The 13550-nt window shown below is 45.0% G+C and overlaps 1 protein-coding gene across 1 annotated transcript in view; it reads right to left on the bottom strand.

Annotated features, from left to right (window-relative positions):
* Nucleotides 1-13270, bottom strand: part of PLA2R1 (phospholipase A2 receptor 1) — a 107939-nt gene extending 94669 nt beyond the window's left edge. Inside the window, 1 exon segment of the mRNA XM_082691353.1 lies at nucleotides 12819-13270. Coding sequence (XP_082547479.1) covers nucleotides 12819-13221 — 403 coding nt within the window. The 5' untranslated portion in view covers nucleotides 13222-13270.
* Nucleotides 13271-13550: the final 280 nt, after the last annotated feature.

Genomic DNA, 13550 nt, shown 5'->3' with positions numbered 1-13550 from the left:
AGTGGGGACAATGTATGCACATGCATTCACTTTGCTCGCTTTCCGAGAAGGAGACAGAGAACATCACTGGAAGGAATGATGCCATTTGGAGACTAATTTTGCCCATAAACTCGAACCATGGACTTTAGAGCTGGTGGGACTATAAAGGTTATTTCATTGAATCATTCTTTTACATTTTTAAAAATCCATTTTGTTTCCAAAGTTTAGAATCCACAATCTCAGTAAGGACTATATAGGTCTAGTTCTAGCTTTATTTACATACACTAATTTATAACCTATAAAGTAGAAAATAAACTGCTGCAGGTTGTTGCCAAACAATTTGAAGTAGGTGACTTAAAATTTCAAACAGATTTTTTTCAGTCCCTAGTATGGTATATGTTAGGAGCCCTGCAGAAAGAAGAATATGTATGTCATAGTGTTTGCCCTTAAGGAATTAATGTTAACCCTGGGAGTATATCATGAAATGTACAGAAAGAATTATAACTTAATGTTGAGTATATTTTGATGTCAGAGATATAAATAAGCACAATGAGGTAGAAGCCAGGGCTAGGAGGGATAATTTGGCTTATCAGAGAAATCTCTCTCTTTCAATCTCTCTCTCACATGCCACATGCACACACATTTTCATTCAACAGTCATTTATGAGAGACCTAACTTTTGTCACACACAGAGGTACACTGATGAACTAGCCAAGCAAGCTGTCTGTTTTCATTGCAGAGAGAGAGAAAGAGGGAGTTCAGAATAGTGGAGGAGGTCTATTGGTGCATGGCTGGGGAGGTGGGCAAGGGGGCATTCTGGACAGAGCGAGTATCACCAAAGCTCAGAAGTGACAAAAATAATCAGCTCCAGGGTGAAGAGAGCCCACCTATATAAAAGACTTTGGTGGTTATAGAATATAAAGTTAGAAAGAGATGGTTTGGGGTCATTTTATGAAGAAGTTGAATTTTATTCAAAAATTTGTCTCCTATTCTTCCGATGAGAAAGAATAAGAGAAAGCATGACTGAGGTCATGGTGAAGATGAAGTGGCATGGTGAATCACTCAACAAAAGCCTTCACTGAGCACTTACTGTGTGCCCAGCAGTGTTTTAGGTGCTAAGAATATAAGTGTGAGACAAACGTCCAAGTTCCTGGCCTGGCGGAGTCCTCCTTTAGATGGGATGAGACAGTCCACCACTGGAGCTGGAGCGTGGTCTGGGGACTATTGCTACGATCCAGCAAGGGGACAGAAGGCCTCAATTCAGCTGGTTGTGGTGAGAAAGGAAAGGAGGGAATGGTGAGACTCCAATCACTGGAAAGAGAATTCAAAGGGGGAAAATGAGGTAAGATTTAGTGATATACAGAATACAAGGCTTCTGGAAAAGGTAGTTGCAATGACTTGTTCTCTAGTTTCAGCGTTCATTTGGCTGGTAAATGCCTGCCAATTCCTATGATACCCCAAAGGTTGGAGTCTAAAGGCTGGGGCTACTATTACAGTCCAATCCATCTGTTTAAACGTTGCTGACTGGAGGTGCCTGTAGGACATTTCACTTTCAGCACCCCTTCGGATCACCCCCACCTGACGTGGGTGCCTCCTTCTGCTTTAAACACTTCTTCTCTTAAAAATGGATGGAGGTTTGAAGTGGTGAGTGAATAAGGTAAGGTTTGAAGCACTAAGACTTGGGACGCCTGGGTGGCTCAGTTGGTTAAGCAGCTGCCTTTGGCTCAGGTCATGATCCTAGTGTCCTGGGATTGAGTCCCACATCGGGCTCCTAGCTCAGCAGGGAGCCTGCTTCTCCCTCTGTCTCTGCCTGCCATTCTGTCTGCCTGTGCTCACTCTCTCCCCCCCCCTCTCTGATAAATAAATAAAATTAAAAAAAAAAAGTTTGAAGCACTAAGACTTCGTTGAGGTTTCTGTATTTTTCACACAAAAAATAAAACAATTCCTAAAGAAATGCTCTTTTTATGGTGGATTTTAGGCAAGCAAAGGGCTTTCTGATATTCAGTGAATGCCATTATGATGGTGGCCATGTAATCCAACTACACATAAAAAGTCAGCCTCTGCGCTCCTCCATGTTAAGGGAAGTGGAAGGAAAAGTTCACACACACAGTTCACATCAAGTGCAATGCTGAAGAAAGCTATTAGGAAGCCACAGCTTGCCAAATACAATCCCGTTTCAATCTCCCACCCCATTTCCCGGGATTTAAAGCTCTTCTCCTCTACCCCCCCACACAGCTGGTGCTCAGGCACTCTCTGCCCTACAGCATCTCTTTCGAATCAGTTAGGTTCCTTTCTGTTCTGACGGTACAGTAGTCCCTCCCCCACCCTTAGCTTCCATTTTGCTTTCAGCTGTTTCAGTTTACCCGAGGTCAACCATGGTCATGCAGAGATCTTTCTTCTGATATGTCACCAGAAGGTCACAGGTATCCTAATACTATGTTCTAATACCTATGGCTTTCACCTCACTTCATCTCATCACATAGATATCTTATTATCTCACATTAGCAAAAGAAGGATGAGTATAGTACAATGAGGTGTTTTGAGAGACAGCCCACATTCACATAATTTTTATTACAGTATATTGTTAATTATTTTATTTCATTATTAGTTACTGTGGTTGATCTCTTATTGTCTCTAATTTATAAATTAAACTTTATCATAAATATGTATATATAGGAAAAGCCACAGTATGTATGGGGTTTGGTACCATCTGTGGTTTCAAGCATCTACTGGGGGTCTCGGAATGTATACCCTGTGAAAAAAGGGAGACTACTGTATCTCAGTTGGGCATTGGAAGTTTCCAGAAGGTGGGGGGGGGAGGGCATTTCTCCCCTGCAACCAATCTGAAGGTGAGCGGCATCTCTCTTGAGATGTACTGACCTTTTCTAGCTACACAAATTTGGGTTTGTCCTATCCAGTGAATGGTGGATTCCGATCTGATTGTGTTCCTTACTTAGATTACTCTGTAGCAGGAAAGGATGTTGTAAACTGCTGAATCAAGTTCTGTTCATGGCTGAATGATGCAGAAAATCTGGATTCTTAATATGACTTTCCAAGCCAATAAGCAAGGAATTTCTGATGCTTGCAGCATGTGCATTGTACGTGAAAGAACAGTCCTGCAGAACAAAGTGGAAAGTGTGCCTGTCCCTCCTGGCCCTCTCTGCATGAATATTTGCATTTTACCCCAAATGCATCTGAGATTTGGTGTTTGTCTCTTAATCTGACAGCACCTAACAGAGCCTGTGGCTGCCTCTCAATTGCCTTCTATTAATCAACTAAGGGTAAATTACATTTTAAAATATTCCCTTATCCTTCTGCAGAACTTGCGTTTCTTCATCTGCCCTAGCACTGTCCTTGATTTTGAGCTTGCTTTATTTTCCTACAGCTTCTGAACCTGGATAATCATCACCTCCACAGGCCCATGGGATCCGTCTTGCTAAATCCTTTTATGTGTTCTCTCCCCTTTTCTCTCTAATCTTCCCAAATCGCCACTCCCAGTTCCACGGGGGCATACAATACTCCTTCTCACATGAGGGAAACAGGAAACCCAGCTAATCAGCTCCACTGGCCCCAGTTTTGTGGGGATTCAAATTGCCTGTTACCAACCCCTGTGTGAAGTAGGTTAACCCTTTTAGACTGTCCTTGCCACTCTCTGCTTACTCACATCCCCTCCTGTCCCTTCCTCTCCCCCATCCTCATTTAGCAGCGCCTGATCCTTGCAGAAAATCTCATCTCTTCTGAAGTTCTTCGCTTTATCTCTCTGTATCTTACCAGTGAATTCTTAAACTGAGTTGAAAACCTTCCTCTTCCTTTAGCTTTTAGTCTGTCCCTCCATCATTTTGCCTTTAACTTGAAAGTACCTAGTAGACATTGTTGGTATAAAAATCATTATTCATAGCAGCTCTGTTATCGTCTTATAGACTGTTGAAAATATGCCATCTCAGTCCCCAGGAAGCCTCGCTACAAAGAGCAAGTTACAGCAAGACACAGTAAGACAGAACATAGTTAAACTTCCCTCACAAATGCATGCCCGTTGAAGCCCTGGGGATATGATTCAGAGACTGGGTCACCAAAACAAACAGAAACAGAGGACAACTCCACCAACAACTAAAACAACCCAGGAAAGGATGTGACATTGTTGAATACAAAAGTATTTACTCGAGCTCATCTACCTTAGTTACTTTATGGGGCACCTGGGTGGCTCAGTGGGTTGATCCCAGGGTCCTGGGGCGGAGCCCTGCATCAGACTCTGCTCAGCAGGGAGCCTGCTTCCCGCTCCCCTCCCCACCTGCCCCTCTGTCTACTTGTGATCTCTATCTGTCAAATAAATTCATAAAATCTTAAAAAAAAAAAAAGAATAAACCCATTTCAGAAAAATATACATTTACTTAACTGGAAGATAGAAATTAACACAAACACAAAAACAACTTCCAATGGTAGAGGGAGTGTTAGACCCTGACTAGTTTGCTAGGGCTGCAATAACAAAGTACCACGAACTGAATGACTTCATAGAAATTTATTGGCGCCCCCGATTTGGAGACTAGAATTAAATAATCAAGGTGTCAGCAGGATTGGCCCCATCTGAGCCTGTGAGAGAAGGCTCTGTTCCAGGCTCCTTCCTTGGCTTGTGGATGGGTGTCTTCTCCCTGTGCCCCTTCATTTCATCTACTCCAGATGCTTATTTCTGTGTCCCAATTTCCCCTTCTTGTAAGGACACCAGTCATATAAATAGTCTACCCTAATCACCTAATTTTAACTTAATTACCTCCATAAAGGCCCTATCTCCAAATAAGGTCTCATTCTGAAGTAATGGGGTTTAGGAATTCAGCCTACAAATTTTGAGTCCCCATGCTTCTGATTCAGGCTGGCTACCTTCTTTGCTGGCTACCCAAAGTAAAATAAAAATGTAGTGTCCTGCCTGGGGTAGGGAAGTCAAGTCAATCTCCACTTCCTGTGAGCCTACAAGGGATTGCAGCCTCTGCTGCAATACGCCTGCTGCTGTCAGGCTAGCGGGGATAGCCAGGGCCTTGCTCCTCCCTGAGATGCCACTGGCCTTCCACTAGCAGACCCCAGTCCTCCTGTCTCCCAACCTGAACACAGTCTGTTGGCACAGTAGATGGAGGGTAGGAGTGGGGAGGCAGCGGCTTAGAACCCATCCAGGGGATCTGGGGTGGGGGGGTACGTCAGTGGATGTGACACAAGTGGGACTGAGCTTGAGCTGAGGCTTCTAGCTTCCGGCTCATGCTCTGTTGTCCCATGAGCTTTCATGCCTAAAGCACAAATTCAGAGATTAAAATTATTAAGGATTACAAGACTCTTAAACCACAGAACATTAAACACCAAGTGCAATGCCCTGCTGAGGACAGCACTCTGTGTGTGTCTTCATTGGCCACATGCCCATGAGCCCACCCTGTTCTTACCTAAACAAATCTACCACTACAGAAGAACTTTGGCAAAAAACAGAGCACTGCTTTTATGGCAGAACTGCTTGAAGCTGAACGGTAACTGCCTTGGTTTCTCCATCTGCACAATGGGTATAGTAATAGCACTGGCTTCATAGGATCATGAAAAGGATGACCACAGTCACTATGATCACTCTATAAATTTTAATAAAAGAAAAGCAGATCTTAATGTTGAACACGGATAGTGCCAAATAAGACAACAGTGCTTTTCGTTGGACAACCACTTTGAATTTCCTCTTATATTTTCATAAGTGAAAAGGAAAATTCTCAAGAGCAGAAAGCCAAAAGCCAGAAATAGTAAAACTTCTTACAAGCATATTTTTTTATGCTAACAAACTTTTCTTTTCTTTTTTTTTTTTTTTTTTGCATTTTTTATTATCTGGGAGGCTGAATATATTTTTAAGTTAGACATTTACTTTTTTTTAAATCAAGGTTTCATTTAAATTCCAGTTAGTTAACACACAGTGTACTATTAGATTCAGAGGTACAATTTAGTGATTCAACATTTCCATACATCACCCAGGGCTCATCACAAGCAGAGCGCTCCTTAATCCCCATCACCAATTTCACCCACTTCCCACCTACCTCCCCCTGGTAACCATCAGTTTCTTCTTTACAGTTAAGAGTCTGTTTGTTTGTTTGTCTTGTTCTCCCCCACCCTTTATTCATTTGTTTTGTTTCCTAAATTCCACATATGAATGAAATCATATGGTATTTGTCTTTCCCTGACTGACTTATTTCACTTAGCATGGTAGCATATTTCTTTGGAACCGTAGTATTCTAAGAATTTTATAAATTAAAAAATCATGTGGCCACACATGAAAGCAGAAACCTCTTATTTGTTTTGTTTAGCTCTGTATCACAGAACCAATTTACAGAAATTGTAATAATATTCCTCCCTTTTTCCTGAGTAACCTTTTATTAAATTTTTTCCCCTGAATGACTTAATACAGTGTTTATAAGGCGTGTTTATAAGGCATTCTTTTGTTTCTTTTATGAACTATATTTCCTTTAACTCTGAATAATTAAAAAATATATAATTTATGTTCTTAGCTTTGTATTGGAACATCTCCTAAAAGGCTTTCAAGGATAATTTCTAAAAGAAAGTGGAGGCAAGGGTCTATGAATGTCTCAATGATATTACTTTGATAGATCATATGAGAATTCATCACACAGGGATGAGTTTAGAAGAGGCAAAGCAAAGGCATCATTTCTTCAGAAAGCCAGATATGAATAAGCAAATTCTTAAGTCAAGAAAAGGGAAATGAGGGGACATCTGAGCCCTTAGTTTGACTCCACTGTTCTGGTCATTGGCTTGGAACCTTCACTGTGTGGTATCAGTTACTCTACCAACCAACAATAGGAAGAGTTAGAAGCTGAATGAGAAAAAGTATAGCACCAGGAAAACTGGAAGTCTATGATGACTCTTAAAGGCTCATGAGGAGAACAGCCAGCCAGAGAAGCTGGAATGAGAAAAGTTTGAAGTGGAAGAGATTCTGAGAGGTGATGGTGAAGTCAGGAGAAACAGAAGCAGGTGGTGGGAGTGATTGATAGCTGAGCAGGACAGCTAAACCAGTATCTGATCAGGCTTTTACTTAAATTCTACATCTCTAGATTAGGAGAATGGCTCATTGCCCAGGAGTGTAGGAATTGCCTACAATGTTTTTTAAAAAAATCAATAGCTTTTCTGCTTTATGAAAATATTCACTCTTACATGTAGATATACTGGTTTGGAAAAGGAGGAATTGCAGAAAACAAGAGGCTGGCTTTCTGTTCCTCCTGTCACAGAATCAAATCATGTGCTCCCATCAAACAACAGGATATAGAATGAACTATTTAATGAGCTCACAAGGCTATGGGGGGGGGGGTGTCTTTTGCATTAGTACTTGAGTGCCTGATTCAGATTCCCATTTTTCAAGTTCCTATTGGTGCAAGCTCTTTAACCTCTTTCATCCATAAAGAAGGGTATGTAGTAATAGTATCTACCTCACTGTGGTGAAGGTTTAGTGTGTTAATGTATGTGAAATAGCACACAGTAATCATTCTTCAAATGTTAGGTACTATGAGGAGCAGTCAAGGGAGCCATCGTTACTGTTGTATCAGAAATGGAAGCTAAGGGAAAATCTCAGGGTCACCACGTCTCCCCACTGCTGCCTCCAGATGGTGGCTCTCATCACCCTCTGTCAGAAACTTCTCCACCATGACACACAGTCTTCCCTTCCTCAACACTGGGGTGTCCCGTCCTGACCTCTTCCTCACATTCGTTGTGACTTTGATGCCAGCAGGCTCGCAGTTCTCCTCTCCACCTCAAAGCCTTTAACTTCTGCACGGATGCCCTAACACTCTGGCCCACCATGGGTCATGGCTCATGAAAGGGTCATGATTATCAATGCATCAATTATCAAAGGAAGTAGAATGGAACAGAGTAGACGAGTAGCAGCACATTGCATGACGTAATGGTATTTTTAAAATGAAACTTTTGTTTTACACAAGTTATGTCTGTATTGCTGTGGATGCTGGGTTCCTCAACTTCCTCTGCTCCAAGGACCTTCTTCCACCTGTTCCTCCACTTCAGTGACCACGCCTACAACCACACCTTCTACCTGGTCACTGCCAAGAGAGGATCCACCTCCAAAACTTGTTATTTCTATTGTATAACCACTGCCCCTTCTGTTCTGCCTTTCTCCCATGTCTCTCACTGTTTATTATTTTTAATTTTCTTCTTTTTTAACCTATATTTCTTGAGTCCAAACCTTCTGCTTCTCAGTATTCCTGCTATGAATGACTTAGCTCAGGGCATCAATGTCTTTCTTCATGAGCAGTCGATTTAATCTCTCACAGGGGCTCTTTGCTGCCTTCCATAACTACCCTCTTCAAGTCCCAAACCAGCCGTGGCATTCCTAAACTTAAAAGTGTGTTCTGGTTCCCTTTTGTCTGAACTCATGAGGTTCTTCTCAGCAATACTCAATTCATACCACCAGAATTTACTTTCCTTAAGCAGAGTTCCTCTAACCAAACTCTTCGTTTCCTCATCTCTTGCATGCATCCAAATATAGATCTGTCACAACTTCTTGTCCTGCCACAAACCCTCTTCTGGGGATTTACTCCATCACAGCCTCTGATGGAGCAGATCCGTGTATGTATCTCACACCACAGTCACAGCCTACCAGCCACGGGAAGGCCTCTAATTCAAGGGCAGAGTGCAGGGACTGGCCAGCATGCTACGACAAATGTGGCCAGACTCCTCTCTTAGGAAATTAGGCAACTCCTCCAAGGAAGCTGTGGGAGCTACACATGAAAGATCCTGCAAGTTGAAGCAAAAGAAACCAGTCTAGAGAAAGAGAACCAAATAGGGACCAGCAAGCAGTCTCAGTGGCCAGTTCTCAGTTCCCAAGAGGCTTGGCCTCACAGGAGAGCCTGTCCTTGGGTCCCTCTTCAGATCTTAGTGCCCTGATACCCAGTCTAGTGCTTGCCTGAGTGACCTCCCGTGGGACCTCTCTCTTCCATCCAAAAGAGCTTAGACTAGAACTTTCAGACATCCTACCTAATACATGATTCTGTGCCTTTGCACACATTCTGTGCTTTCTGGAGGAAAGTTGCCTGTGTGGCAACTATCTACTTATCTTTTGGGAAAATAAATGCCCTTTTGTAGTCCACAGCCCCTCAGGCCGGTCCGTACTTAAGTCCCTACTTAAGAACTTTGCTCATTCCCTGTTATCGTAACATCTTCTGCACTGTTTTGTAATTTTTTGTGTTTCTTTATCTGTTTCTGGACTCTCAGCCTCTTGAGGACATATCCTGCTCATATTTATATCTCCCCAATCTGGGAGTGAGTAGCAGATTCCATTGGTTATCCATACCATCACCCTACAGGTCATTTACTTGAGAGAGTTCTCATACTTTCTGACTGATTCTCTGTGTCTTCTTGCCTGACAGTGCTCCATGCAGGCCAGAGACCAGGAGATTGGTGCCCCAGGAGGGACCCTGCATTAGGAAGGAATGGGAGTTGGTGGATGAATACCTCTGTTTCCTGCCCTCAGTGGGTCCACTGCATTCTCCACAGTCACTGAGAAGGGCTCCTGTGAAACTGAGTCCTTCTCATTTCCTCACTCCTTCATTGTGTCTTCTACAGTCATGTCCCAAACAAACTACTTGCATCGAAATAAATACATGTCTCAGGGATTACTTGTGGGTGAATCCAATCCTAGAAGGGAGACAAGGCACACAGTACTCAACAGATAGTGAATGAACAACTGAAGCCTTCAGCTCCTCACCTCTCTTCCTATTGGCACAGGATTTTAAGAGATGACCCTACCCCTTTACCCTAGTTCAGTCTTCTTCTAGACAGTCTCCATGGTCTTACACCTTTACCTTATCAGCTTATCAGCACCCCAACCTCCTTGGTCACTGTTCAGTCAGAAAAGCCTACCTTGACTGTCTTGAAGGACTAAGACAGCCCCAGTCTCCATCCAGTCCTGCCCCTGGGGAGATAAGTACTGCTGAGGAAAGTCTCTATTATTGGCTGGTTGAGGCCATTTCACATCATTTTCAGCTGTCAGTACAGCTTTAAAATTCTTTTATTGTCTCTGATCATTTCCTTTAGCAACTTCTACTGAGACTATGTCCATCTTTCCCCAGAGTGCCCACTCCCATCTTCATTCTCCCACTTGCCCCCCCAGTGCTGGCATCCTTAAGTGAGTGAAGTTACCAAGTTGCAGCACTTGTTAGAAGAGCTCAGTTTCCAGAATCACAGCGAGGCCTGTGTGATAGCCCACGAGAGGTGGGATACAAGCAGAAGACGTGCAGAAGAACAGTGCTGTGCACAGGGCAGTATATGATTGGTAAAGGACTGTCAACCTGTCAGAATGGTCTGGACGGGCCAGAGAAAGATGATGCTGTGGGGATACTGAAATGAAAGGACAACACTTGAGGAAGTACTATTATTCCCCCCATTTTTATATATGAAGAAACTGAAGCACAGAGAGGTGAAGTAACTTGTCCAAGGTGACATTGCTGGTACATGGTAGAGACAGGATTTGGATTCATACGGTCTGACTCAGAGACCATGAACTTGACTATTATATGACACTGTATCTATAGACTTTTGGACACAAAAATTATTGGTAAATGAAAATTCAGTACAAGAGCATCCATCAGCTGTCTCCCAAGACTGGGATGCTTGTAATTCATATCAATTCAATCAATAATACAGATGAAACAACTCAGATGATGGCTGTCTCAGGTCCCTTCCAATGCTAAGATTTGTTTTTTCCATCTTGGTATAGACAGGAAAAACCCAATTTCTATATTATACTAGAAACCAATCTAGATCATACTTAAAATTTTTACTGATATGGGTGATCGAAGTCAGGGAGGGGAGCCTGTGCAAGGACTGGCACATTCAGTGTCACACAGTCTCCAATGCCACACTTTCAGGGAATACCAGTAACACCATTTTCATACCTGACTAATCACTCTACCAACTATGTCAGATTTTCAGATTTGCAAACTGTCACTTGGAATGTACAGGAGGTAGGAGATGGTTTGCCCTTGACCACTAAGATGAAGGCACTGATTAGAAACTATCTCAGGCCAGGATTTGGGTCTGCTGCTACATATATTAAGGATTAGCTCATTAGTGCTAACTCTGGCTCAGAGGCTCACTGGTACATTTTCTCTGTGTGGCTTGGGTGCAGCTTCTGTCCTACAGACTGCTGCCCTGTTCTAGATACCTAGTGCTCAGGCACATTTTGAAATACAAAGGAGTAAGCACTGTATGGTAAACTCTTAGTGGAGATGGATCCTACCAGGGGGTCAGATGTACATCCATAAGACCCTCCTTTCCTTTCCTTTCCTTTTTTTCCTTTTCTTTCCCTTTCTCTTCCTTCCTTCCTTGCTTTCTTTTCCTTTTTTCTTTTCTTTCCCTTTCTTTCTTTCTTTCTTTCAAGGTTTTATTTATTTATTTGACAGAGAGAGAAAGGGAGAGCACAAGCAAGGGGAGCAACAGACAGAGGGAGAGGCAGAAGCAGGGTCCTCTCTGAGCAGGGGATAGCCCCATGTGGGGCTCTATCCCAGAACCCTGGGACCACGACCTGGAGCTGAAGGGAGATGCTTAACTGACTGTGACACTCAAGTGTCACACACTCAAGTGACACTCAAGATGGTCCCCACAGGACCATCTTCACTGAATTTACCAAGAAGGTTAGGAGGTCTTTGATCTTGGGCCATTTTAGAGCAGGAATTACTCAACCTGTCCCTGATAAAGCCTTGTGGGAGTGCTAGGGAATACAGTCCAGAAAAGATTACCTCAAAATTGTAGGCAGAGTATGTTGAAAAGGAAAAAAAAAAAAAAAGAAAGAACAATGAACTCAGGCATGGATCACACCTTGTTTTACCTGTTCTTTCCAAACTCATTCCCAAAGGTGGAGGAGGACAGAGGCTGCCTGGAGACTCCTGCTGGTTTATTTACCCCTGCCTCCCTCCTCCTCGCAGAGAGGCTTCCACTTTGGGACACCGGCCTCTCTGCCTTAGAGGCAAGATGCAGGTAGTTATTCTCGGCTGTGGGCCCCGCAGGATACCCTCCCCTCATGACTACAGAGCTTTCGTGGGTCTTCTGGGTACTGGGTGCTGAGTAACTGTTTGGTGACTTGATCCGGCTGTGTGTGTGTGGGGCGGGGGGGGGGGGTGACTTTGAAGGAACTCTGGCTCACAGGCATACCAGATGCCTTAGGAACGATCTCGTGTACTCCTCGGTGGGCCTCTGGGTATCCCACACCCACTTGTCTTACGAGAGAAAGTAAGAGGCAGAAGATGATTGGCTTCAGTTTGCACAGTTCATGGCCTACAGAGGCTCTACGCCCCCATTTGGTCTGCAAGGTATTAACAGAAAAGATTAGGTGTTCTTTCCTGAAGAAGCAGAAGGATGGAAGCCTGGCTCGGGGCCACTGGGCAAGTGGCGGCACACATCCAGGTTTGCTTTGGGAGCGGACAAAATGGGACATCTTTTTTGGCCATCATTTATCTGAGAGATGATCATTTTGAAATGTCATTTTGCAATGGTCCCGGGCCAGAGCTTAGTCAAGTTTTGCCTTCAAGCCCAGGCCCGGCCTGTTGCCGCGCTGCCCGCGGATGCCTGGAGGATGCAGGGCTGGAGGAGTAGGATGCGGGCCAGGAAGAGTGGGATGCGATGCCATTCCGGGTGCAGGACTGGCCCATCCGCCGGCCTTCTCGGGACTAAGGAGACGCGGCCACCGTATAAATACAGCCGCCTTAGCTTCTCACCCCTTCCTGCCCCCCAGTTTCACCCCTTCCTTCTCTGCCTTAACCACCCCCGCCCCCGCTGCGCGCGTCTGATTTCTTTGGCCCGGGGGACACTCACCCTGCCACGGGACGGACTCGCGGGTAAGCGCGTTCACCGCGCCCTCGGCGAAGCTCCCTGGTGCCCCCAGCAGAAGCAGCAGAGGCAGCAGAGGTAGCGACCGCAGCAGCAGCATCGCTAACCACTGGGCTCGCCGGGCGCCCAGGGTGATGGTTGCGGGGAGCCAGGGCCAAAGCCCGAGCGCCGGGGCGCGGCGCTGGAGGCGGGACCGCAGCCCGCTCGGTGATCCACGCCTCCCTGGAACTCGCCACCCCAGCCTCCCGCAGGCCCACTCTGTCGTCCCTGTCGCCACAGTGTGCGGACACTCGGGGCTCTGGGCTGGAGACCGGGAAGTTGCGGAGTTTTTTTTCCCAGCCCTACTCACTCCAGCTTGGAGAAGGAGGAGGAAGAGGCGGTGGACCATCAGCCCGTCCCAGAAATTCCTGCCTTAGGGGTGGGGAGAGAGGAGGGGTGAGAGGAGTTGCCCGTTGCAAGCTCCTCCCGCTTCCTGTCCCCTCTCTCCTTCCTGGGGGAGGCCGACAGGAGTTGGGGGTGAGCAAGATGAGAATCTCTGGGACAGAAGTCTGACATCTGGGTTCGCAAACCACCCGGATTCTGGTAAACACTGCAGGGCTGGCAGCAAGCAGTTTAGAGTAAACCAAGCTACTCTCTGAACCCAGGCGCTTTGGGAGTACTCCGGACCTCCCCTCCTCTGGAAGGTGGACCATGGAGATTCGTGGGGTGCACCAGGAT

Source organism: Mustela nivalis (genome assembly GCF_964662115.1).
Source record: "Mustela nivalis genome assembly, chromosome: 11".
In the NCBI taxonomy this organism is placed as follows: domain Eukaryota; kingdom Metazoa; phylum Chordata; class Mammalia; order Carnivora; family Mustelidae; genus Mustela; species Mustela nivalis.
The sequence above is the reverse complement of the archived record's forward strand: the minus strand, read 5'-3'. Positions and strand labels throughout refer to the sequence as shown.